Below are 26,164 nucleotides of genomic sequence, written 5' to 3' on the forward strand. Positions count from 1 at the left end.
GACATCTTAGTCCACTTCCTCTCGGTGTTAATGCTGGTGCTACTGTAAAGACATTTTCAACAGTGATGTCATTGAATCCTTTGAGAATTCTATGTAATACATTCTATAAAAATGCCCTAGAGATGCCTATTGCTTAGGGAGAACAAGTTTAATTCTTGCAGTGTTTCCTCATATGGATTGTTATGCAAGGGAATAGTAAATCTAGTTGCTCTGTGCTACACCGCTTTCAATTTAAGAATATTCCTGCTTAAGTGGGGCCCAAAACTGCACTGCATATTCAAGGTGTAGTCTAACTAGACATAGGTATAGTGTCACTATCACATCCTTGCTTTTGTATGTAAAGTTTCTGTTAATAATCCTAACATTCTATTTGCTTTCTTGGCAACTTGATTACAATGCTGGGAGAATTTGAAATTGCTAGAGACATTGACCCCTAAATCCCACACACTAAGAGTGTCCTTTACCTTGTGGGCCATCAGTTCACAATCAAATTTTTTGGGGGATTTCTTACTTGTAACAGCTGACATTTATTGATGTTAAATGGCATTTGCCATTTTCTAGAACATTCAGCAATTTTATCTTCTTCAGTAAATATGGCACCACCAATCTTTGTGTTATCTGCAAACTTAGACACTATGTCATTCAGCTCTATGTTAATATCGTTAATATAAATGATGAAAAGTATAGGCCCACGCATGGACCCCTGGAGGACCCCACTAATAACAGGTGACCATAGGGATGATTCATCATTCAATACAACTCTCTACCTCCTATCACATAACCAGGCTTCTATCCAATATTCTTTGCAACTGATAATCCCCAAGGGCTGGACTTTATGCATCAATTTAATGCGGGGGACTTTGCCAAATGCTTTCTGAAAGTCCAAAAATATAAAATCTGTTGCTTTTGTCTTGTTGTGGGTATTGTATAATTTAAGATAAAATTCAAGGAGGTTGATAAGGCATGATCTACACCTTATATAACCATGCTGAGTATTACTTATCACACTGTGTTGCTCCAGGTATGCTACGATTTTATCTGTAATAATCGATTCCACAAGTTTATATGTAATTGATATTTATATTCTATCTATTATACTTAACCGCCGTCTCCCGCATTAGCGAAGTAGCACAAGAAAACAGATGAGGAATGGCCCAACCCACCAACATACACATGTATATACATAAACGCCCACACACACACACACGTATACATACATATACATTTCAATGTATACATACATATACATATGCAGACATATAGATATATACACATGTACATATCCATACATGCTACCTTCATCCATTCCCATCGCCACCCCGCACATACAAAAAAGGTCATTTCGTTCACACTCAGTCTCTAGCTGTCATGTGTAATGCACCGAAACCACAGCTCCCTTTCCATATCCAGGCCCCACAGACCGTTCCATGGTTTATCTCACGCTTCACAAACCCTGGTTCAATCCATTGACAGCACGTTGACCCTGGTATACCAAATTGTTCCAATTCACTCTATTCCTTGCACACCTTTCACCCTCCTGTATGTTCAGGCACCAATTGCTCAAAACCTTTTTCACTCCATCCTTCCACTTCCAATTTGGTCTCCCATTCTCCTTCTTCCCTCCACCTCTGACACATATATCCTCTTTGTCAATCTTTCCTCACTCATTCTCTTCATGCGTCCAAACCATTTCAACGTACCATCTTCTGCTCTCTCAACCACACTCTTTTAATCACCACACATCTCTCTTACCCCTTCATTACTTACTCGATCAAACCACCTCCCACCACATATTGTCCTCAAACATTTCATTTCAAACACATCCACCCTCCTCTGCACAAACCCATCTATAGCCCATGCCTCGCAGCCATATGATGTTGCTGGAACTGCTATTCCTTCAAACATACCCATTTCTGCTCTATGAGATAACATTCTCGCCTTCCACATTCTTTAACACTCCCAGAACCTTCACTCCCTCCCCCACCCTGTGACTCACTTCCTTGCACACCTTTCACCCTCCTGTATGTTCAGGCACCAATTGCTCAAAACCTTTTTCACTCCATCCTTCCACTTCCAATTTGGTCTCCCATTCTCCTTCTTCCCTCCACCTCTGACACATATACCCTCTTTGTCAATCTTTCCTCACTCATTCTCTTTATGCGTCCAAACCATTTCGACGTACCATCTTCTGCTCTCTCAACCACACTCTTTTAATCACCACACATCTCTCTTACCCCTTCATTACTTACTCGATCAAACCACCTCCCACCACATATTGTCCTCAAACATTTCATTTCAAACACATCCACCCTCCTCTGCATAAACCCATCTATAGCCCATGCCTCATAGCCATATGATGTTGCTGGAACTGCTATTCCTTCAAACATACCCATTTCTGCTCTATGAGATAACATTCTCGCCTTCCACATTCTTTAACACTCCCAGAACCTTCACTCCCTCCCCCACCCTGTGACTCACTTCCACCTCCACTCCCAGATATCTAAAACGCTTCATTTCCTCCAGTTTTCTCCATTCAAATCTACCTCCCAAATAACTTGTCCCTCAACGCTACTGAACATAATAATCTTGCTCTTATTCACATTTACTCTCAACTTTCTTCTATCACATACTTTACCAAACTCAGTCACCAACTAATGCAGTTTCTCACCCAAATCAGCCAACAATGCTGTATCATCAGCGAACAACAGCTGACTCCCATCCCAAGCCCTCTCATCCACAACAGAATGCATACTTGTCCCTCTCTCCAAAATTGATGTCAGGTTAATAGTATAGTAATTGCCAGGCAATTTGCAGCTTCCCTTTTTGTATATAGGAGTGACATCTGCCAGTCTCCAGTCCTGGGGACTATTCCATCCTTGAGAACTTTGAAGAAAATATAGATTAATGGTCTGGCAATTTGATGTTAAACAATTTTAATCACTCATGGATAAAAACCATTAGGACCAGGGCTTTTATCAGTCTTCAACTTGCCTATCTGTTTTAGTACATCTCTAACTGTGACGATTAATTCTGGTATTGTGCGAGTGCTATCTATCACCATTTCAAAATTTGTGTCATTGCTTTCTGGTATTAAACAGAACTAAAATACTAATTCAGGGTTGTTGCTATGCTTTTATTGTCCAAATGGGTTCCCTATCTTAGTCTACTAAGGGTCCTATCCATTATGTATTGTTTGAAATGACCACCTACCATTACTTCCCAAAACTTAACGCTGTTCCTTATCAAAAAAGCAAATCCTCCTCCTTCTTTGTCTTCTCTTTCCCTCCTTGTTATGATGTATGATGTTATGATGTATTTGTGTCATTGCTTTCTGGTATTAAACATAACTAAAATACTAATTCAGGGTTGATGCTATGCTTTTATTGTCCAAATGGGTTCCCTATCTTTGTCTACTAAGGGTCCTATCCATTATATATTGTTTGAAATGACCATGTACCATTACTTCCTGAAACTTAAGGCTGTTCCTTATCAAAAAAGCAAATCCTCCTCCTTCTTTGTCTTCTCTTTCCCTCCATGTTATGATGTATTCCTCTAGTCACTATTTCTTTAGTATGCTTTGTCTTTACATTTTCGACAAAATCATATTTGTTTTCACTAATTCAATCCTTGAACTACATCATGATATCATACACTTTGTTATATATTTTCATCATCAGCCTGCCATTCCTCACTTAACATTCCTGACCTCTCTGAGGTAAACATTCCCTTAGCTCCTTTTGGTTTCTCCTGTTTTCTGCTTAATGCCTGACTCTCTCTCTCTCTTCCCATGATGAACATCCTATTGAATTCCTCTTTGTTTCTAAGTTTGACAGCCTGCTTCTGTACTTCCTGGCTACATAACTCCATTTGAAAGTAATCATTGCTGGTCACCCCTTATGTCTTGACTATATCTACCAACTCTCTTTTTTTTCTTTTCTTCAGAGAGTTATTCAACATGTTCATAGCCTCTAATAGTTTTTAATCAATATTTTTCCTTCTTCACCCCTTCCCTTTTTGGCTGCCAATTTCCCATAAGTTTCCAGTCTATGGTTTTATCTAAGATCTCCATTTTTACCAACATTCACTGATCCTGATTATTCTGTACTTTCTTCGAATTTCTACCCCAGACTGCTTTGTATCTGTACATATCAATCTCTCTACAGCTTCACTCATAATAATCTCTCTACAGCTTCACTCATGATAATCTCTCCACAGCTTCACTCATAAAAATATCTTGTACCTTTGTTCAAACATTACAGGTCCCTGTCCCTGCCTCTCTGCAGACACCATTACCCTTAGATTCTGTTCAAAAGGCTCGATACCTGCTGCTTCCCTCCCTTCCTGCCCTCTAATCTCAACAAATTCTGGTCTATTTACTGCAAGCATTTCCTTATGATCATCTAACTCAAGTGCATCCAGAGGAAACACTTCTGACCCTTTTTTTTTTCTGGTGATTGTCATTCACTTTCCTCTGGATAAACTCCTGAGTCTCTTCAACTACTATAATTTTGTTTCAAGTCCATTAATCATACATTAAAATTCCCTGATTTCCTCATCCAATAAATGACACTCTTTGGATTCTTATTCCCTCTATTTCTTCTTTCAACTGTTATAACTTATTGTTTTTTCTGTGATTTCTATCAATAATTCAAGCGTATCAGTTTGAAATGATTTTTTCTTTACGTCTCTAACTTGAAATATGTTAAAGTTATGTTTGTGGAAGAGTCCACATATATGGAACCTATGTATTTGGAGTCAATTAAAAAATGGAGATTCATACCAGCTCCCACTGACCAACCCCTGAGTAAAAACATTTTCCTAAATATAGTAAACCCTTGATTTAACAGACTAATACAGGAAAGGGGTGTCCATTAATGCCAAAAGTCTGTTAAATCAAATGTAACCTATAAGACATTTTTAATACAATATACAATATACAGTACACACATTTTCTTTTAACTTCTCTATCACTTGATGCCATTTTGAATTGTAAGGACTGCAAAATCATTTAATAAATAAAGTCACAATTCTCTATATACAACCTGATCACATGATAGCTTGAAGCAGACCATGACTGAAACAAAGTGAGTATACCTCACACTACCAAAAACACTTGCAATATGAAATGTGCATGATGCAGCATTTGAGATTTTATATTTTATTCTATAACTATTACTTAATATATCATTATTTGCCCAATCCATTACATCTGAAATCCATTATTTCATGGTCCATTAAATCAGGGTTTACTGTACAGTAAAACCCCAGTTATCTGAAATGCTTGGAGAAACTGGCTGTTTTGGACAAAAAATTCCGGTTTTTCAAGTCTTGAAGTATATTGAAAAATTTAGAAATTGTCTATCCATCACATTATGCAGAGATTGTATTTACAAAAATATCACACAAAGTAAAATTGCCTATAGCACTGATAGCTTCTCCTATTAACTTCACATTATGTAGCTTCTGACAGCAATTATACTTCTCTGGCCATCCTTAACTTGCTTGAAATGACTCAGGCTCAGCTACATTGTCCCATAAATCTACAAAGCTTTAGACCTGAGCTGAAGGATACTAAGGCTGCTTTTCTTTTCTATCTCATGCTCTATGTATAATGAGAGCATTTTTACCATCTCCATTAAGTGGATTTCTAACTATTGTGGTTACCTTTGGTAGGCAGAGGAGGAGAGTGGACCACACAGCACTTCAAATTTTTTCTGCACTCTTCTTTATGTTGCGGACTGTAAATTCATCCAGGTTGTAAGCATGACCAAGAACTGATGCTCCTTCATCAGCATAAGCATACTGCAAGATTTCTTGCTTCATTTGTAAGGTCAGAAAGGTTCTCTTCCATTCATCTGCTCATTTTGAGGCAGATGTTGTTGGACATTTAGATGCCATTCTAACAAGCACAAAAATGGTGGGTTTCAGGAAAATCACACAAGCAGGTATGTGCAAATTGCAGAAGTATCATAGAGCCACACACAACAGTAGTAACTGTAAGACAAACCCACTAGCAGGAACATGATGCACTCCACCCATGACCCATGCTAACTCCACCAACCGCCACAGAAGTTTTGGCACACTTTCTCATGTGCTGATGCTCCCTCACCTGTATCAACCTGTCAAACAATTTCTAGCTTTGTTTCTCCTCCATTCACTTGCTGGCCCTAGGGTAGGAGAAGTTGCTGGACATTTGGGTGCCACATTTACAAACACAAACAGAGCAGGTTGTAGGAAAATCACATTAGTTTACCCAAATCTTACAGGTAGTTCATATCTGCACACAACGGTGGTAACTGTGAGACTGACCCTCTGGTGGAAATGTGGCATGCTCCACTTAAAACCCAAACTTACTCTATCCGTCAACCCTCACAAGTTTTCATGCACTTTCTACCACACACACATTTCAAAATGTTTTGTTTGTAAATATTTTACACAGAGGAAATGCTAATGTATGCAAGCAAATATGCATTACCAAATGCTTCAATCTTTTCATGCTGCTTGATGATGTAAACAGTCGTCATGCTAATGGTAAAGATCTTCAAAAGCACCACCTTGAACTCACCCTTAGTCAGCCTCTACCACAATTCCATTTTTTTTTTTCAATGCTTAAGATGTTCTTCTTGTGCTTCATGCAAGATGTAAATGGTTTCAAGAAACTGTCAGGCAACTGTTGGCAATTCTTAAAAGGGGCCATTGTCCACAATTGTGGTCAAGGGAGCAAAAGATACATAAGCGTGCAAGAAAGCACATAGGAGACAATAAACAATGACCAGTGCCACAAAACACTGTGTGGTGAGTACTCTAAACGCTGAGGTGTAGTGTGTACACAATTTGAAATATTTTTACACATCTTTTTCATCTTCTCAAATTTTTTTCAGATACTGAAAGGTTGTCAACTGAAACTGAACAGAAGTGAGTCTCAGGGTGGGGGAGGGGACGAAGATTCTGGGAGCAATGAAAAATGTGTGGAAGGAGAGAACGTTATCTCAGAGAGCAAAAATAGGTATGTTTGAAGGAATAGTAGTTCCAACAATGTTATATGGGTGCAAGGCATGGGCTATAGATAGGGTTATTAGGAGAAGGGTGGATGTGTTGGAAATGAAATGTTTGAGAACAGGGAGAATGGTTTGGTAAACAGAGAAGAGGTAGTGAAAGCTTCACAGAAGATGAAAGCTGGCAAGGTGGCGGGTTTGGATTGTACAGCAGTGGAATTTATTAAAAAGGGGGATGACTGTGTTGTTGAATGGTTGGTAATGTTCAATGTATATATGGATCATGGTGAAGTGCCTGAGGATTGGCCGAATGCATGCATAGTGCCACTATACAAAGGCAAAAAGGGGGTAAAGGTGAGTGTTCAAATTACAGAGGCATAGGTTTGTTGAGTGTTCCTTGGAAATTATATGGGAGGGTATTGATGGAGAAGGTAAAGGCATGTACAGAGCATCAGATTGGGGAAGAGCAGTGTGGTTTCAGAAGTGGTAGAGGATGTGTGGATCAGGTGTTTGCTTTGAAGAATGTATGTGAGAAATACTTGGAAAAACAGATGGATTTGTATGTAGCATTTATGGATCTGGAAAAGGGATATGATAAGAGTTGATAGAGATGCTTTGTGGAAAGTTTAATAGTATATGGTGTGGGAGGTAAGTCACCAGAAGCAGTGAAAAATTTCTACCAAGGCTAAAAGGCATGTGTACCAGTAGGAAGAGAGGAAAGTGATTGGTTCCAAATGAATGTCGGTTTGCAGCAGGGGTGCGTGATATCCCCAAGGCTGTTTAATTTGTTTATGGATGGGGTGGTTAAGGAGGTGAATGCAAGAGTTTTGGAGAGGGGGGGAAGTATGCAGTCTGTTGTGAATGAGATGGCCTGGGAAGTAAGTCAGTTGTTGTTCACTGATAACACAGCGCTGGTGGCTGATTCAGGTTAAAAACTGAAGAGGTCAGCGACTGAGTTTGGTAAAGTGTGTGTAAGAAGAAAGTTGAGAGAACATATGAATAAGAGCATGGTTATTACGTTCAGTAGGGTTGAGGGACAAGTTAATTGGGAGGTAAGTTTGAATGGAGAAAAGCTGGAGGAAGTGAAGTGTTTTAGATATCTGGGAGTGGACTTACCAGTGGATGGAACCATGGAAGCGGAAGTGAGTCACATGGTGGGGGAGGGGGCAAAGGTTCTGGGAGCGTTGAAGAATGTGTGGAAGATGAGAACATCATCTCAGAGAGGAAAAATGGGTATGTTTGAATGAATGGTGGTTCCAACAATGTCATATGATTGCGAGTCAGGCATGGGCTACAGATAGGGTTGTGTGGAGGAGGGTGGATGTGTTGGAAATGAAATGTTTGAGGACATTATGTTGTGTGAGTTGGTTTGATCGAGTAAGTAATGAAAGGGTAAGAGAGACGTATGGTAATAAAAAGAGTGTGGTTGAGAGAGTAGAAAAGGGTGTGTTGAAATAGTTTGGACACATGAAGAGAATGAGTGAGGAAAGATTGACAAAGAGGATATATGTGTCAGAGGTGGAGAGAAGAAGGAGACCAAATTGGAGGAGGAGGGATGGAGGGAAAAGATTTTGAGTGATCAAAGCCAGAACATACAGGAGGGTGAAAGGCGTGCAAGGAATAGAGTGAATTGGAGTAATGTGGCATACCAGGTTTGACGTGTTGTCAATGGATGGAACCAGGGCATGTGAAGTGTCTGGGGTAAACTATGGAAAGGTCTGTGGGGCCTGGATGTGGAAAGGGAGCTGTGGTTTCGGTGCATTACACATGACAGCTAGAGACTGGGGTGAACGAATGTGGCCTTTTTTTGTCTTTTCCTGGCACTACCTCGCTGGAAGGGTGGGGGGATGTTATTTCATGTGTGGCAGGGTGGCAACAGGAATGACTGAAGGCAGCCAGTATGAATATGCATACGTTGAAATGTATATGTATGTATCTGTGCGTGTGTTGGCCATTCCTCGTCTGTTTCCTTGCGCTACCTCGCAAACGCAGGAGATGGCGATTAAGTATAATACAAAAATAAATAAAATATATATACATGAGCGGATGAGCCATTCTTTGTCCGTTTCCTGGCACTACCTTGCTGACAAGGGAAACAGCGATACAGTACAATATACAAAAATAAATATAATATTAGTGAAATATACAAATTAATTCACTTGAGAAAGTTATGCATGTACACACCATACTATTACCAGTGCTACCATTAACATCCACCATTCTTTTATGATAAATAATGAACATACTACTTTGCTTCTTTCTATGTTGTCTTCTAATTACTCTATCCCAGCATCTCTCAGAGAAATGCTCCCGAGTTCAAGAGGGATTTTTTTCACTATTCTTTCCCCATCCCTATTAAGACTCATATAATCCTCTTCATCCATCCACCTCCTACAGATGTTAATCACACAGCAACATGGTCCTGGTAATTTCTCCTGCATGACTCCACATTTGATTTTCATGCTTTCAATGAACAAATTATTTTTCAGCCTAAACAAGTGCATAAAAAACAGCAAAATCATTTTTCTTTCTATGTATGAGAAGATGCACATTCATTTTCACAAGAATTAGCTATCACTATTTTAGCTAAAACATATTATACACTGGAATGGCCAATCAAATATACACAAAGTACATTTACTTACATTTTATAACTTTTTTATTTATACGATTAGTTGTAATAATCCTACCAAAACCACTGTTTTCAATTCTTATAATTTAAGAGTTAAATATAGGAAGACACATCACTTAACAGACTAGCCAATCCCAAGCAAAGGTAACAAGGGTGTGGCAAGGGTTGCCACACTGAGAATCACAGACACAGCTACTCCACAGAAAAGGCACACAACTACCTACTACAGTCAGTGGCAGGTTATTGTGGCCTCCAGACAGCTTTACTGACCCTCCTTTGTTTGAGTTGCCATCTATGGCTAGCCAAAAGAGCCTATGCTATGCAAAAAATTCAACTTGTGGCAGAAAATCAAATATGTATAATGATACTCACAGCACCCTGTCATAAAACAGGAGACAGATGTCCAGAGTACCATAAATGATAAAACTTCTTGCCAAGCATCACTCTTATGTTTTCACTTTTCCTTGCTTCACTCTATAGGTGAAAGATACTCTAACTTAAAACTGTCAAAACCAAATCTATTCACTTACATAAACATTTAGATAATAAGAAATAAACAATAAACCGAAAAAAAAGATGTCTATTCGGGAAAGTTTAAGATAACAAATGAAGTTGGTTAGTTGAGCTGCCTGTTAGTAATAAATACCCTTCATTCTTTTCATTCACTGTTACACTCATATACTTTTCCCCATAAATTTCTTTATGCACTTACTTTGATGACTTTAGAGGATAACTTGATTTTGGTACCATCTACATTAATCAATTCCTCTGACTCCTCAATGCCACCCTTTTCCATTTCTTCTTCTTGCTCCTCTGTCATGGCAACACTAATGGGCTGTGATGCACTTGTGTTGCCTGCATACATAGGACATGCCTTGTTGGTGCGCATGTGACCTACCTGTTGTAGAGAAAAACCATTAAAAAGTCTCTGCTATCAAGAAATTTCAATTAATACAGGTTAAACATATTTGGCTTTTGAATGAAATAATGATGAATGACTCCTACCTCATGTGTTCTATGTGCATGCATAAATTAAGCAGAAATATTTTCCTACCATAACACCACAATTTTCAAATGCACCAATCATAGGCACTGGTGCCCACTTTCAGTTTAGGCTTAATGGGGCTGCTTTAAAGTTTCATACATTTGTCAAAAGAAGATATACTTGCCTCTTAACCCATAAACCACTAAGCCCCCAAATTTTGCAGTTCCCCATTATGGGGGCTTATAAAAAAGCAGAAAATAAATTCTACTCATCAATTGAGTGGAAATATCAAGAAAAATCAAAATGAGACAATCAAGCAAATCTAACTTATCTGGTGCTGTCCAGACATTCAAAACCAATGCACTCACTGATGGTGCACCAACAGCATTACTACTCTTCACATGGCAAATCATGTCATGTGCTCAGTGACAAATATCCAAAACAGACCAAATAAATTCAATTTCTACTGTTTCAGAAACTTGCACACATTAATTTTCTATATTTGTTCTCCATTTCCCTTGACAGCAAGGTAGCATCAGGATGATGAAGAATGGCCTCATTCACTCATATCCACTCTCTTGCTATCATGCATAATACAGTGAAACCACAGCCTCATCCACAACCAGACCCCCTCAAGCCTTTTCATGGTTCCCCTCGTCACAAAATATGTCCTGGTTCAGAGCAATGACAGCATGATAGCCTCTGTATATCACACTGCTCCAATTTCCTCTATCCCATGCAAGCTTCATGTCCTCCAGCACATTCAGGCCCCAATTAATATCTCAAGGCCTTGTTCACACAATATTCTTCCACCTTCTCTTTGTTTCACCTCTTATCCTTGTTCCCTCCACTTCTGACAAATATACCCTATTAGTCATCCTCTCCTCACTCATCCTCCCCATATGTCAAACCATTTCAGCACACCATCTTTTTCTCCCTAAGAAGGTCTTATACATCATAGATATATACTCATTACTACCACACCTCTCTCCTACCTTTTCATTCTTTATTCAATCAATCCTCCTAACACCACATATAAACCTCAAACATTTCATTTCTAACACACCCATTCTCTTTAAAACTAGTTCATCTTGGTTCCCTCTGTTGCATCCATACAACACTGTCAGAACTACTATACTATCAAACAAATCCATCTTTGCCCTCACAGACAGTGATCTTTCTTTCTATACATTCTTTAACACTCTCATGAACTTAACAGCCTAATCTATCCATGGCTTACTTAAACTTGAATGGTTCCATTTGCTGCCATGTCCACTCTCGGGTATCTAAAACACCTCACTTTGCTTCTTGCAAGTTCTTTCCATTCAAAGTCAAATTCCGAAGAACCACACTATCTCTGCTATTGAGCCAAATATCCTTGCTTCTATTCACAGACTTTTTCCTTTCATAAACTCTCCCAAACTCTGACATCAGTTTCTGAAGTTTCTCACTAGTGCCTTGTCATCAGCAAACAACAACTGATTCATCTCCATGGTCTCCTATACCTAACAAACTGCAGACCTGCCCTTCTCTCTATGACCTATGCAATCCCCTCCATCACCATCCAAACCAAAACCAATCAAACAGCCATGGTGATAACACACACCCCTGCTATAGACCCACTTACTTGTACATACGTCTTACTTTTTCAATTAAAAATCTTCACTCCTTCAAGCATCTTTCGTTTCATACATTTATATTTGCAACACTTGGCAGATAGCATCTCATTGTGTGTTTTCTCCAGATCCATAAATGCCACATACAAATCCTTCTGTTTTTAAGTATTTTTCACACACATTCTTCAGATCAAACAAGTGATCCACACATCCTCTAACAATCCTGTAGGTATACTGTTTTTCTCTAATCTGAAGCGCTGTGCATACTACCACCCTTTCAATCATCACTCTCCTAAACAACTTACCAGATACACTTAATAAACTTACCTCTGTAATCTAAACCCTCACTCTTGTCCCCATTGCCTTTATACAAAGGCACTATACATGCATTCCACTAATCCTCAGGCATCTCACCTTAAGCCATACATTCAATTAAAACCATAACTAACCAATCAATAACATTGTCACCTCCTTTCTTGAGAAATTCAACTGTAATCCCATCAATTCCCACCACTCTGGTTATATAAAGAGTGTGGTTGAGAGAGCAGAAGAGATTGTGTTGAAATGGTTGGGACAGATGGAGAGAATGAGTGAGGAAAGGTTGACAAAGTGGATATATGTGTCAGAGGTGGAGGGAACAAGGAGAAGCGAGAGACCAAACTGGAGGTGGAAGGATGGAGTGAAAAAACTTTGAGTGATCGGGGCCTGAACATACAGGAGGATGAGAGGCATGCAAGGAATAGAGTGAATTGGAATGACATGGTATACTGGGGTTGACGTGCTGTCAATGGACTGAACCAGGGCATGTGAAGCATCTGGGGTAAACCATGGAAAGGTCTTTGGGGAATGGATGTGGAGAGGGAGCTGTGGTTTTGGTCTCCTACACTCTACCTCTATCTTATCGACAATATTCTTTCATCACTACATAACCAGATGCACTTGGTGAACATCATAAAACAGTCTCTCCCTGAAAGATCTGGAAAGGAATGTGTATGAAATAATCTTAAATAATAGGAAAATAGCATACATATAAAAGAACTGACCTGACCACATGCACCACATTTCAGTTTCAAATCAGGTTTTAGCTTAGGCTTTTTGGTTTTTGGTGGGGTAACAATTCCTTTCTGCTGTCTCTCTTGATTTCTTTTGATTCTCCTCAACTGTTCCTGAAGACGGCGACGTTCCCTCTTCATTTCTTCCTTTTGAGTTTCATCTGTATTCAAATATTGCTTTCATAATGTAATTCATCAGTAATGTACAAACATTAAATATAAATAACAAAGATTAAAAACCCATATACAAACATGCAGGAGGGTTAAAAGCATGCACGAAATTGACCGAACTGGAATGATATGGTATACTGGGGCTAATGTGCTGTCAGTAGACTGAACCAGGGCATAAGAAACAACTGGAGTAAACCATGGAAAGGTCTGTGAGAACTGGATGTGAAAAGGGAGCTGTGGTTTCGGAGCTTTACATAAGACAGCTCTTATATGGATGAAAACAGATGTGGCCTTTCTTCGTCTGTTTCCTGACAATGCCTCGTTGACACAGGTTGCAGCAATCATATGTCGTGGAGAAGAGAATGTATATGTTATCTTTTATCTTTTCCTTCATGTACTTGTGCTGTGTCCTGTGGGGCTGGGTGGGGTCAGGAATGGATGATATGTATGTGTACATATATTCCTATGAGTCCATGGGGAAATGAAACAAAATAGTTCCCAAGTGCACTTTCTTGTAATAATCACATCAGGTGAGATACAAGAAAGTAATATAGCAGTCAGTTGATATACAACAGAGATGTAGCTAAGACGCCATTTGGTAATCAAGTGACTATCTAAATGCAGGTCGGGTGCATTCGATTCTAGTAAAACAAGTGTATCATAGACTTATCATGTGGACAAGAAAGGGAACTGTTTACAAATTTCATCAACAATAGAGCTATCCAAATTTGTATAGACTTTCACTGATATTCATGTATATCATTTACGTTTTATTATACTTGATAGCCATTTCCCGCATCAGCAAGGTAGCACAAGGAAACAGACTAAGAATGGCCCATCCACTCATATATATACATAAACGTCCATACACGCACATATATATACATATACAAGTTCATGTTCATACTTTCATACTTGCTTGCCTTCATCCATTCCCATCGCTACCCCATCCCACAAGAAACAGCATTGCTACCTCCTGCTTCAGCGAGGTAGCACCACGAAAACAAACAAAAAAGGCCACATTAGTTCACACTCAGTTTCTAGTTGTCATGTGCAATGCACAGAAACCACAGCTCCTTATCCATGCTCGCCACTTCCCGCATCAGGGAGGTAGCATCAAGAGAGGACTGAGCCTAAGAGGGAAAATCCTCATTTGGCCCCCTTCTTTGTTCTTTCTTTTAAAAAAGTATAAACTGGAGGGGTGGATTTCCAGCACCCCACTCCCACCCCTTTTAGTCACTGTCTACGACATGCAGGTAATACGTGGGAAGTATTCTTTCTCCCCTATCCCCATGGATAATATACATATATTATCCATTGGGATAGGGGAGAAAGAATACTTCCCACATATTCCCTGTGTTTGTAGAAGGCGACTACAGGGAGGGAACAGGTGGCTGGAAATCCTCCCCTCCCATTTCAAATTTTCCAAAAGAAAGAACAGAGAAGGGGGCCAAGTGAGGATATTCCTTCTAAGGCTCAGTCCTCTGTTCTTAACGCTACCTTGCTAACGCAGGAAATGGCGAATATGTATGAAAAATTATATCTATATATTTAGCCGCTGTCTCCCGTGTTAGCGAGGTAGCGCAAGGAAACAGACGAAAGAATGGCTCAACCCACCCACATATAAATACCTATATATATGCCTAAATGTGTGTGGATGTAACCAAGATGTGAAAAAAGGAGAGATAGGTAGTATGTTTGAGGAAAGGAACCTGGATGTTTTGGCTCTGAGTGAAACGAAGCTCAAGGGTAAAGGGGAAGAGTGGTTTGGAAATGTCTGGGGAGTGAAGTCAGGGGTTAGTGAGAGGACAAGAGCAAGGGAAGGAGTAGCAATACTCCTGAAACAGGAGTTGTGGGAGTATGTGATAGAATGTAAGAAAGTAAATTCTCGATTAATATGGGTAAAACTGAAAGTTGATGGAGAGAGGTGGGTGATTATTGGTGCATATGCACCTGGGCATGAGAAGAAAGATCATGAGAGGCAAGTGTTTTGGGAGCAGCTAAATGAGTGTGTTAGCGGTTTTGATGCACGAGACCGGGTTATAGTGATGGGTGATTTGAATGCAAAGGTGAGTAATGTGGCAGTTGAGGGAATAATTGGTATGCATGGGGTGTTCAGTGTTGTAAATGGAAATGGTGAAGAGCTTGTAGATTTATGTGCTGAAAAAGGACTGATGATTGGGAATACCTGGTTTAAAAAGCGAGATATACATAAGTATACTTATGTAAGTAGGAGAGATGGCCAGAGAGCGTTATTGGATTACGTGTTAATTGACAGGCGTGCGAAAGAGAGACTTTTGGATGTTAATGTGCTGAGAGGTGCAACTGGAGGGATGTCTGATCATTATCTTGTGGAGGCTAAGGTGAAGATTAGTATGGGTTTTCAGAAAAGAGGAGTGAATGTTGGGGTGAAGAAGGTGGTGAGAGTAAGTGAGCTTGGGAAGGAGACCTGTGTGGGGAAGTACCAGGAGAGACTGTGTACAGAATGGAAAAAGGTGAGAACAATGGAAGTAAGGGGAGTGGGGGAGGAATGGGATGTATTTAGGGAATCAGTGATGGATTGCGCAAAAGATGCTTGTGGCATGAGAAGAGTGGGAGGTGGGCTGTTTAGAAAGGGTAGTGAGTGGTGGGATGAAGAAGTAAGAGTATTAGTGAAAGAGAAGAGAGAGGCATTTGGACGATTTTTGCAGGGAAAAAATGCAATTGAGTGGGAGAAGTATAAAAGAAAGAGACAGGAGGTCAAGAGAAAGGTGCAAGAGGTGAAAAAAAGGGCAAATGAGAGTTGGGGTGAGAGACTATCAGTAAATTTTAGGGAAAATAAAAAGATGTTCTGGAAGGAGGTAAATAGGGTGCGTAAGACAAGGGAGCAAATGGGAACTTCAGTGAAGGGCGTAAATGGGGAGGTGATAACAAGTAGCGGTGATGTGAGAAGGAGATGGAATGAGTATTTTGAAGGTTTGTTGAATGTGTCTGATGACAGAGTGGCAGATATAGGGTGTTTTGGTCGAGGTGGTGTGCAAAGTGAGAGGGTTAGGGAAAATGATTTGGTAAACAGAGAAGAGGTAGTAAAAGCTTTGCGGAAGATGAAAGCCGGCAAGGCAGCAGGTTTGGATGGTATTGCAGTGGAATTTATTAAGAAAGGGGGTGACTGTATTGTTGACTGGTTGGTAAGGTTATTTAATGTATGTATGACTCATGGTGAGGTGCCTGAGGATTGGCGGAATGCGTGCATAGTGCCATTGTACAAAGGCAAAGGGGATAAGAGTGAGTGCTCAAATTACAGAGGTATAAGTTTGTTGAGTATTCCTGGTAAATTATATGGGAGGGTATTGATTGAGAGGGTGAAGGCATGTACAGAGCATCAGATTGGGGAAGAGCAGTGCGGTTTCAGAAGTGGTAGAGGATGTGTGGATCAGGTGTTTGCTTTGAAGAATGTATGTGAGAAATACTTAGAAAAGCAAATGGATTTGTATGTAGCATTTATGGATCTGGAGAAGGCATATGATAGAGTTGATAGAGATGCTCTGTGGAAGGTATTAAGAATATATGGTGTGGGAGGCAAGTTGTTAGAAGCAGTGAAAAGTTTTTATCGAGGATGTAAGGCATGTGTACGTGTAGGAAGAGAGGAAAGTGATTGGTTCTCAGTGAATGTAGGTTTGCGGCAGGGGTGTGTGATGTCTCCATGGTTGTTTAATTTGTTTATGGATGGGGTTGTAAGGGAGGTAAATGCAAGAGTCCTGGAAAGAGGGGCAAGTATGAAGTCTGTTGGGGATGAGAGAGCTTGGGAAGTGAGTCAGTTGTTGTTCGCTGATGATACAGCGCTGGTGGCTGATTCATGTGAGAAACTGCAGAAGCTGGTGACTGAGTTTGGTAAAGTGTGTGGAAGAAGAAAGTTGAGAGTAAATGTGAATAAGAGCAAGGTTATTAGGTACAGTAGGGGTGAGGGTCAAGTCAATTGGGAGGTGAGTTTGAATGGAGAAAAACTGGAGGAAGTGAAGTGTTTTAGATATCTGGGAGTGGATCTGTCAGCGGATGGAACCATGGAAGCGGAAGTGGATCATAGGGTGGGGGAGGGGGCGAAAATTTTGGGAGCCTTGAAAAATGTGTGGAAGTCGAGAACACTATCTCGGAAAGCAAAAATGGGTATGTTTGAGGGAATAGTGGTTCCAACAATGTTGTATGGTTGCGAGGCGTGGGCTATGGATAGAGATGTGCGCAGGAGGATGGATGTGCTGGAAATGAGATGTTTGAGGACAATGTGTGGTGTGAGGTGGTTTGATCGAGTAAGTAACGTAAGGGTAAGAGAGATGTGTGGAAATAAAAAGAGCGTGGTTGAGAGAGCAGAAGAGGGTGTTTTGAAATGGTTTGGGCACATGGAGAGAATGAGTGAGGAGAGATTGACCAAGAGGATATATGTGTCGGAGGTGGAGGGAACGAGGAGAAGAGGGAGACCAAATTGGAGGTGGAAAGATGGAGTGAAAAAGATTTTGTGTGATCGGGGCCTGAACATGCAGGAGGGTGAAAGGAGGGCAAGAAATAGAGTGAATTGGAGTCATGTGGTATACAGGGGTTGACGTGCTGTCAGTGGATTGAAGCAAGGCATGTGAAGCGTCTGAAGTAAACCATGGAAAGCTGTGTAGGTATGTATATTTGCGTGTGTGGACGTGTGTATGTACATGTGTATGGGGGGGGGGGGCATTTCTTTCGTCTGTTTCCTTGCGCTACCTCGCAAACGCGGGAGACAGCGACAAAGTATAAAAAAAAAAAAAAAAAAAAATATTTCAACATAAACATACACAGATATATACATATATACACATGTACATATTCATACTTGCTGCCTTCATCCATTCCCATCACCACCCCATACCACACATGAAACAGCACCCTCCTCCCCCATGCACGTGCAAGGTAGCACTACGAAAAGACAACAAAGGCCACATTCGTTTACACTCAGTCCTAGCTATCATGTGTAATGCACCAAAACCACAGCTCCCTTTCCACATCCAGGCCCCACAAAACCTTCCATGGTTTTTACCCCAGATGCTTCGCATACCCTGGTTCAATCCATTGACAGCACGTCGACCCCAGAATATCATATCATTTCAATTCACTTTATTCCTTGCACACCTTTCAATCTCCTGTATCTTCAGGTCCTGATCGTTCAAAATCTTTTTCACTTAACCCTTCCACTTCCAATTTGGTCTCTCACTTCTCCTTGTTCCCTCCATCTCTAACACACACATCCTCTTTGTCAATCTTTCCTCACTCATTCTCTCCAAGTGACCAAACCATTTCAATGTACCCTCCTCTACTCTCTCAACCACACTCTTTTTATTACCACACATCTCTCTTACCCTTTCATTACTTAATCAAACCACCTCACACCACATATTGTCCTCAAACATTTCATTTCCAACACATCCACCCTCCTCTGCACAACCTTATCCACAACCCATGCCTCACAACCATATAACATTATTGGAACCACCATTCCTTCAAACATACCCAATTTTGCTCTCCAAGATAACGTTCTCACCTTCCACACATTCTTCAATGCTCCCAGAACCTTCACCCCCTCCCCCACCATGTGACTCACTTCTGCTTTCATGGTTCCATCTGCTGCCAAATCCACTCCCAGATATCCAAAACACTTCACTCACTCCAGCTTTCCCCCATTCAAACTTACCTCCCAATTAGCTTGTCCCTCAACCCTGCTGAACCTAATAACCTTGCTCTTACTCACATATACTCTCAACTTTCTTCTTTCACACACTTTACCAAACTCAGTCACCAGCTTCCTCAGTTTCTCTCCCAAATCAGCCACCAGCACTGTATCATCAGCAAACAACAACTGACTCACTTCCTAAGCCCTCTCATCTACAACAGGCTGCATACTTGCCCCTCTCTCCAAAACTCTTGCATTCACCTCCCTAACCACCCCATCCATAAACAAATTAAACAACCATGGAGACATCACGCAACCCTGCCACAAACCGACATCCACTGGGAACCAATCACTTTCCTCTCTTCCTACTCGTGCACATGCCTTACATCCTCGATAAAAACTTTTCACTGCTTCTAGCAACTTATCTCCCACACCATATACTCTTAATAACTTCCACAAAGCATCCCTATCAACTCTATCATATGCCTTCTCTAGATCCATAAATGCTACATACAAATCCATCTGTTTTTCTAAGAATTTCTCGCAAACACCTGATCCACACATCCTCTACCACTTCTGAAACCACACTGTTCTTCCCCAATCTGATGCTCTGTACATGCCTTTACCCTCTCAATCAATACCCTCCCATATGATTTCCCAGGAATACTCAACAAACTTATACCTCTGTAATTTGAGCACTCATCTTTATCCCCTTTTGCCTTTGTACAATGGCACTATGCATGCGTTCTGCCAATCCTCACGCACTTCACCATGAACCATACCATATCCTTACCAACCAGTCAACAACACAGTCACCACCTGTTTTATTGAATTCCACTGCAATACCATCCAAACCTACTGGCCTTGCCAGCTTTCATCTTCCGTAATACTCTCTCAACCTCTTCTCTATTCACCAAACCATTCTCCCTGACCCTCTCACCTCGCACACCACCTCGACCAAAACACACTACATCTGCCACTCTATCATCAAACACATTCAACAAACCTTCAAAATACTCACTCCATCTCCTTCTCACTTCACCAATACTTGTTATTACCTCCCCATTAGCCCCCTTCACAGATGTTCCCATTTGTTCTCTTGTGTTACGCACTTTATTTATCTCCTTCCAAAACATCATTCTATCCTCCCTAAAATTTATGATACTCTCTCACCCAAACTTTCATTTGCCCTCTTTTTCACCTCTTGCACCTTTCTCTTGACCTCCTGCCTCTTTCTTTTATACATCTCCAAGTCATTCACACTACTTCCTTGCAAAAATTATCCAAATGCTTCTCTCTTCTCTTTCACTAATAATCTTACTTCCTCATCCCACCACTCACTACCCTTTCTAATCTGCCCACCTCCCACCATTCTCATGCCACAAGCATCTTTTGCACAAGCCATCACTGCTTCCCTAAATACATCCCATTCCTCCCCCACTTCCCTTACATCATCTGCTCTCACCTTTTGCCATTTTGCACTTAATCTCTCCTGGTACTTCCTCACACAAGTCTCCATTCCAAGTTCACTTTCTCTGACCACTCTCTTCACCCCTATATTCTCTCTCCTTTTCTGAAAACCTCTACAAGTCTTCAACTTCACCTCCACAAGATAATGATCAGACATCCCTCTAGTTGCCCCTCTCAGTTTCATTAACATCCAAAAGTCTCTCTTTCACATACTTATCAGTTAACATATAATCCAATAATGCTCTCTGGCCATCTCTCCTACTTACATACATATACTTATGTACATCTTACATACATATACTTATGTACATCTCTCTTATTCACCTTCATCCATTCCCAGTGCCAACATGTTCCACAGGGAACAGCATTGCTACCTTCGACAGCAAGGTAGTGCCAGGAAAAATGAAGAAAGGCTACATATGCTCACATCCATGTGGCCTTTCTTCCCGTGTTTCCTGGTGCTACCTCCATATTCCCTGTCATAGAAGGTGACTGAAGGGGGCAGAAGCAAGGGGCTGGAAACCCTCCCCTTCTTGTATTTCCATTTCTAAATGAGGAAACAGAAGGAGTGAGGCAAGGAGTGCTTAGTCTCCTCTCAAGCTCAGACTGGGGTATCTGAATGTGTGCGGATGTAACCAATATGAGGAGAGACAGGTAGTATGTTTGAGGAAAGAAACCTGGATGTTCTGGCTCTGAGTAAAACAAAGCTCAAGGGTAAAGGGGAAGAATGGTTTTGAGATATCTCAGGAGTAAAGTCAGGGGTTGGTGAAAAGAAGAAGTAACACTACTCCTGAAGCAGTAATGGAAGTGTGTGACAGGGTGTACGGAAGTAGATTCTAGACTGGTGGGTATAACTGAAAATGGATGGCAAGAGATAGGTGATTATTGGTGCTTATGCACCTGGTCATGAAAAGAGAGATTATGAGAAGCAAGGGTTTTAGGAGCAGCTGTGTGTGTGTGTAAGCAGTTTTGGTGGACGAGACCCGGTATCAGTGATGTGTGATTTGAATTCGAATTTGAGTAATGTGGCACTGGAGGGTATAACTGGTGTGTGTGGGAAATTCAGTGTTGTGAAAGGAAATGGTGAAGAGCTTGCAGAGTTGTGTGATTGGGAACACTTAGTTTAAAAAGAGATATACATAAGTATACGTTTGTGTGTAGGAGAGATGGTCAATGGGTTTTATTTGACTACATATTAATTGATAGGCATGTAAAAGAGAAACTCTTGGATGTGACTATGCTGAGACAGGCAGCTGGTAGGATGTCTGATCACATTCTTATAGAGGCGAGGGTAAAGGATTCTAGAGGTTTTCAAAAAAAGAAAACAATGTTGGGGAGGTGAAAGTAAGTGAGCTTGGAAGAGACTCAAGAGAAGAAATACCAGGAGAAATTGAGTGTACAAATGGCAAAAGGTGAGAGTAAAAGAAGCGGGGGAAGTAGAAATGAGAGGTATCTAGGGAAGCAATGATAGCACATGCAAGAGGTGCATGTGGCATGCAAAAGTTGGGAGATGTGCAGATTGTTAAGGGTAGCGAGGGGTGGGGTGAAGAATCAAAGTTGCTAGCAAAAGAGAAAAGTATAGCATTTTGGTGGTACTTGCAAAGGAGGAGTGCATATGTTGGAAGATATATATAATAAAGCATCAGGAGGTCAAAAGGAAGGGGTACTGGGGTTGAAAAAGAGGGCAAATGAGACATTGGGTGAGTGAGTACCAGTAAACTTCAGGGACACTAAGATGATGTTCTGGAAAGAGGTAAATGATGAGTGAAAGACAGAGAGAACAAATGGGAACACTGGTGAAGGAGGCAAAAGGGGAAATGATAACAGGTAGTGATGAAGTGAGGAGATGGATTGAGTACTTTGAAGGGTTGTTAAATGTGTTTGATAACAAAGAAGCAGATGTAGGGTGCTTTGGTCAGGGTAGTATGCAAAGTGAGAAAGTCATGGAGAGTGGTTTGGTGAAGAAAGAAGTGGTGAAAGCCTTACATAAGATGAAATGTGGCACGGAGACTGAAGTGTAGGGTATTGCAGTTGAATCTATTAAGAACGGGGGTGACTGTGTTGTTGACTGGTTGGAAAGGATTTTCAATGTATCTACTGCTCGTGGTGAGGTGCCTGATGATTGGCATGATTCATGTATGGTCCAATTCTATACAGGCAAGGGGGATAAAAGCAAATGCTCAAACTATAGAGGTATAAGTTTGTTGGGTATACCCGGTAAGTTGTATGGGACGGTATTGATTCAGATGATGAAGACATGTAAAGAGCATCAAATTAAGGAGGAGCAGTGTGGCTTCAGGAATGGTAGAGGATGTGAGGATCAGGTGTTTGCTTCATAGAATACTTGTGAGAAGTGCATGGAAAAACAGATGGATTTGTAAGTAGCATTTATAGATCTGGAGAACGCATATGTTAGGGATGATGGAGATGCTTTGTGGAAGGTCTTGAGAATACATGGCATGGGAGAAAAGCTGCTAAAAGCAGCAAGAAGTTTTTATCAAGAGTATAAGGCTTGTTTATGAGTAGGAAGAGAGGAGAATGATTGGTTTCAAGAGAAGGTTGGTCTGCAGCTGGGGCATGTAATGTCACCACAGTTGTTCAATCCGCTTATGGATGGGGTGTTGATGGAGGTAAATGCAAAAGTCTTGAAGAATTGGGTGAGCATGCAGTCTGTAACGGATGAGAAGGCCTCGGAAGTGAGTCAGTCATTGTTTGCTGATGATACAGCACTGGTGGCAGATACGAGTGAGAAACTGTGGAAGTTAGTGATTGAGTTTGGAGGTGTGTGTGTGGAGGATATAGTGAATAAAAGTAAGGTTATGTTCAGAAGAGTTGAGGGACAAGTCAGTTTGGGTGTGAGTTTGAATGGAGAAATGTTGGATGAAGTGAAGTGTTCTACATACCTGGGAGTGGACACGGCAGTGAATAGAACCATGGAAGCTGAAGTCAGTGATGGGGTGGGTGAGGAGGCAAAAGGTCTGGTAGTGTTGAATAAAGTGTGGAAAAAGAATGATACATGGGAGGTTAGAAATGGGCATGTTTGAAGGAATAGCAGTCTCAATAATATGATATGGATGCAAACATCTTTCTACAACAATAATCGAATTGATAATAAAGCCCTAGGACCACTTTTAAAGGACTCCTGCTGCTTCATGGTTGCCCTCCAATCTGAAGGAGAAAAACATGGACTTCATTGGGGTGAAAAGTTCCTTGATGAGACAGCAATCCTCGTGCTACACATACAATGATACAGCTAGATGAAAGTGACTTCACTCAAGGTGTGACCACATGCAGGACGAGTCCAATAAATCACTGATCCCTTTTTGGTTTGCAAGATGATCATACATCAGATAAAGAAGAATGGGAAGAAAAGAAAAAATGTGCATTCAAAGACTGCTGGAAGCTATGGAACTACCAGAAGCAATTTCCTTGATAAAGGGAAGGAATAAAATTTGTGGTTATAACCATGACATAAGGGGACGACCAGTTAACTTTACATCTGACTTGGAGCCATCAAGCCAGAAAGGACTTGGAAAAACTAAGAATATTCATCAAATGTGACAAATCAAAGGAAAAGAAAGAGAAAAGCAAAGATGACAGTCAGATGACAAAAACTAGAGATAATACATATGGCGAAAGGATGGAGCAGCCCCACTAGAACTGGAGAGAGGGTGTTAGGAGTTGTTAATAGCAGACTGGAAGTAATGTATTCAAATGTAGATGAGTTAACAGTACATGGTAAAGAGCCACAATTCAAGGACTGTATACAGGAAAGGGCCCCTGACATTATTTGAGCTGAGGAAATTAAGCTTACTAAAGACATGTATGTTCTTACTTGTTCTTCCTAAAAGGGAACATGATAGCAAGAAAGGATAGAGAAGGCAAAGGATGGGGTGGATCAGCTCTCTTAAGGTCCAGAAGACCTTGGAGGAGAGAAGACTGAGGGGTGACCTGATGATAACCTTCAAATCTTTAAAAGAGATCAACAATGTGGACAGTAAACAGCTCTATGAGAGCTGTAAAGGCAGAGCAACCAGAAGACGTGAATAAAATCAAGTAAGAAACTTGTAAATAAGTATGTAAAGAAATATTTTTATACTTGAAGTATGGTAGAAGATTGGAACAGATTGACTGGGGACTTGGATAATGCCAACATCATACATAAATATAAAAGGTTATATTGTAAGACTCCCTCCCTGTAGAGAACAAACAGATTATTACATATAGGTAATGGTAACATTAATATTAGTAACAACACGAAGAAAGGCCACATCTGCTCACATCCATTTTCTAGCAGTCATGGTGCTTTACAAACGACAGCTAGAGAATGGATGTGAGATGTAGCTTTTCGTCACCTGTTCCTAGCATTACCTCACTATCATGGGAAATGGCAATCAAGTATGAGAAAAGACAAAAAAAAATTATGGTATAAAAACTGCAATACATGATAATGTGAAGTGCAATATCAATTAAACTTACCTAGCTGGCCAGCAAAACTTTTGATAAATGACTCGTCTTTTGATGTTCTTATCTTAATGTATGTATCAATCACAGCAGTTTTTCGTACAATTTCTGTTCTGGTGTACTCCTTCCCATCTGGAGTCTTGAATGTGCGTGTGATTCTTAAAAGGCGACCTGCATAAGTAAAGACTGAAATGAGACTTGAAAACTACGACTAAATAGATAATGGGCAAACAAACATGAGAGAAAAAATAAGTAATACCTGGAGCAGTAGCTACCCTTCAAACTTTCTGAATTCCAAAAGTGAGAGAAATAAAATAAAGCTTTTAGGATAAATATTATCCTCAGAGCATCCTTAATACTGCATCTTCTGTGACAACATAAAAGCTCCTTATATGCATTGCTATATATAATGTCTTTGAAAACTGAGGCGGGGAATGAATTATGCCTCTGTATTCCCCGAGTATCATAGAAAGTGACTAAAGGCGACAGGAGCATGGAGCTAGAAACCCTCCCCTTCTTGTACTTCAATTTCTAAAAGAGGAAATAGGAGTCAAGCATGGAGTGCTCATCCTCCTTGAAGGCTCAGATTGGGGTGTCTGAATGTGTACGAATATAACCAAGGTGAGATGAAAGAGAGATAGGTGGTATATGTAGTAAGTTTGAGGAAAAAAACACGATATTCTGGCTCTGAGTGAAATGAAGCTTAAGGATAAAGGGGAAGAATGGTTTGGAAATGTCTTCAGAGTAGAGTCAGGCATTGGTGAGAGGGCAAGAGCCAAGGAAAAAGTAGCATTTCTCCTTAAACAGGAGTTGAGGGAGTGTGTGTGATACAGTGTAAGGAAGTAAATTCTAGATTCATGTGGGTAAAACTGCAAGTGGATGGCAAAAGATGGGTAATTATTGATGCTTGCACCTGGTCATGAGAAGAAAGATCATAAGAGGCAAGCGTTTTGGGAGCAGCTGAGTGAATGTGTCAGCAGTTTTGGTGGATGAGACCAGGTGTCAGTGATGGGTGATTTGAATACGAAAGGGAGTAATGTGGCAATTAAAGGTAAAATTGGTGCGCACGGGGTATTCAGTGTTGTGAATGGAAATGGTGAAGAGCTCGTGC

The 26,164-nt window shown here is 40.6% G+C and overlaps 1 protein-coding gene across 1 annotated transcript in view; it reads right to left on the minus strand.

Annotated features, from left to right (window-relative positions):
- Positions 1–26,164, minus strand: part of Taf1 (TATA-box binding protein associated factor 1) — a 323,621-nt gene that overhangs the window by 92,550 nt on the left and 204,907 nt on the right. The window contains exons 22-24 of the mRNA XM_071676313.1: positions 25,069–25,224; positions 13,272–13,441; positions 10,340–10,525 (exon numbers count right to left, since the gene is read on the minus strand). Of these exons, the coding sequence (XP_071532414.1) occupies positions 10,340–10,525; positions 13,272–13,441; positions 25,069–25,224 (512 nt within the window). The remainder of the gene's footprint in view (positions 1–10,339; positions 10,526–13,271; positions 13,442–25,068; positions 25,225–26,164) is intronic.

Source organism: Panulirus ornatus, chromosome 1, assembly GCF_036320965.1.
Source record: "Panulirus ornatus isolate Po-2019 chromosome 1, ASM3632096v1, whole genome shotgun sequence".
NCBI lineage: Eukaryota > Metazoa > Arthropoda > Malacostraca > Decapoda > Palinuridae > Panulirus > Panulirus ornatus.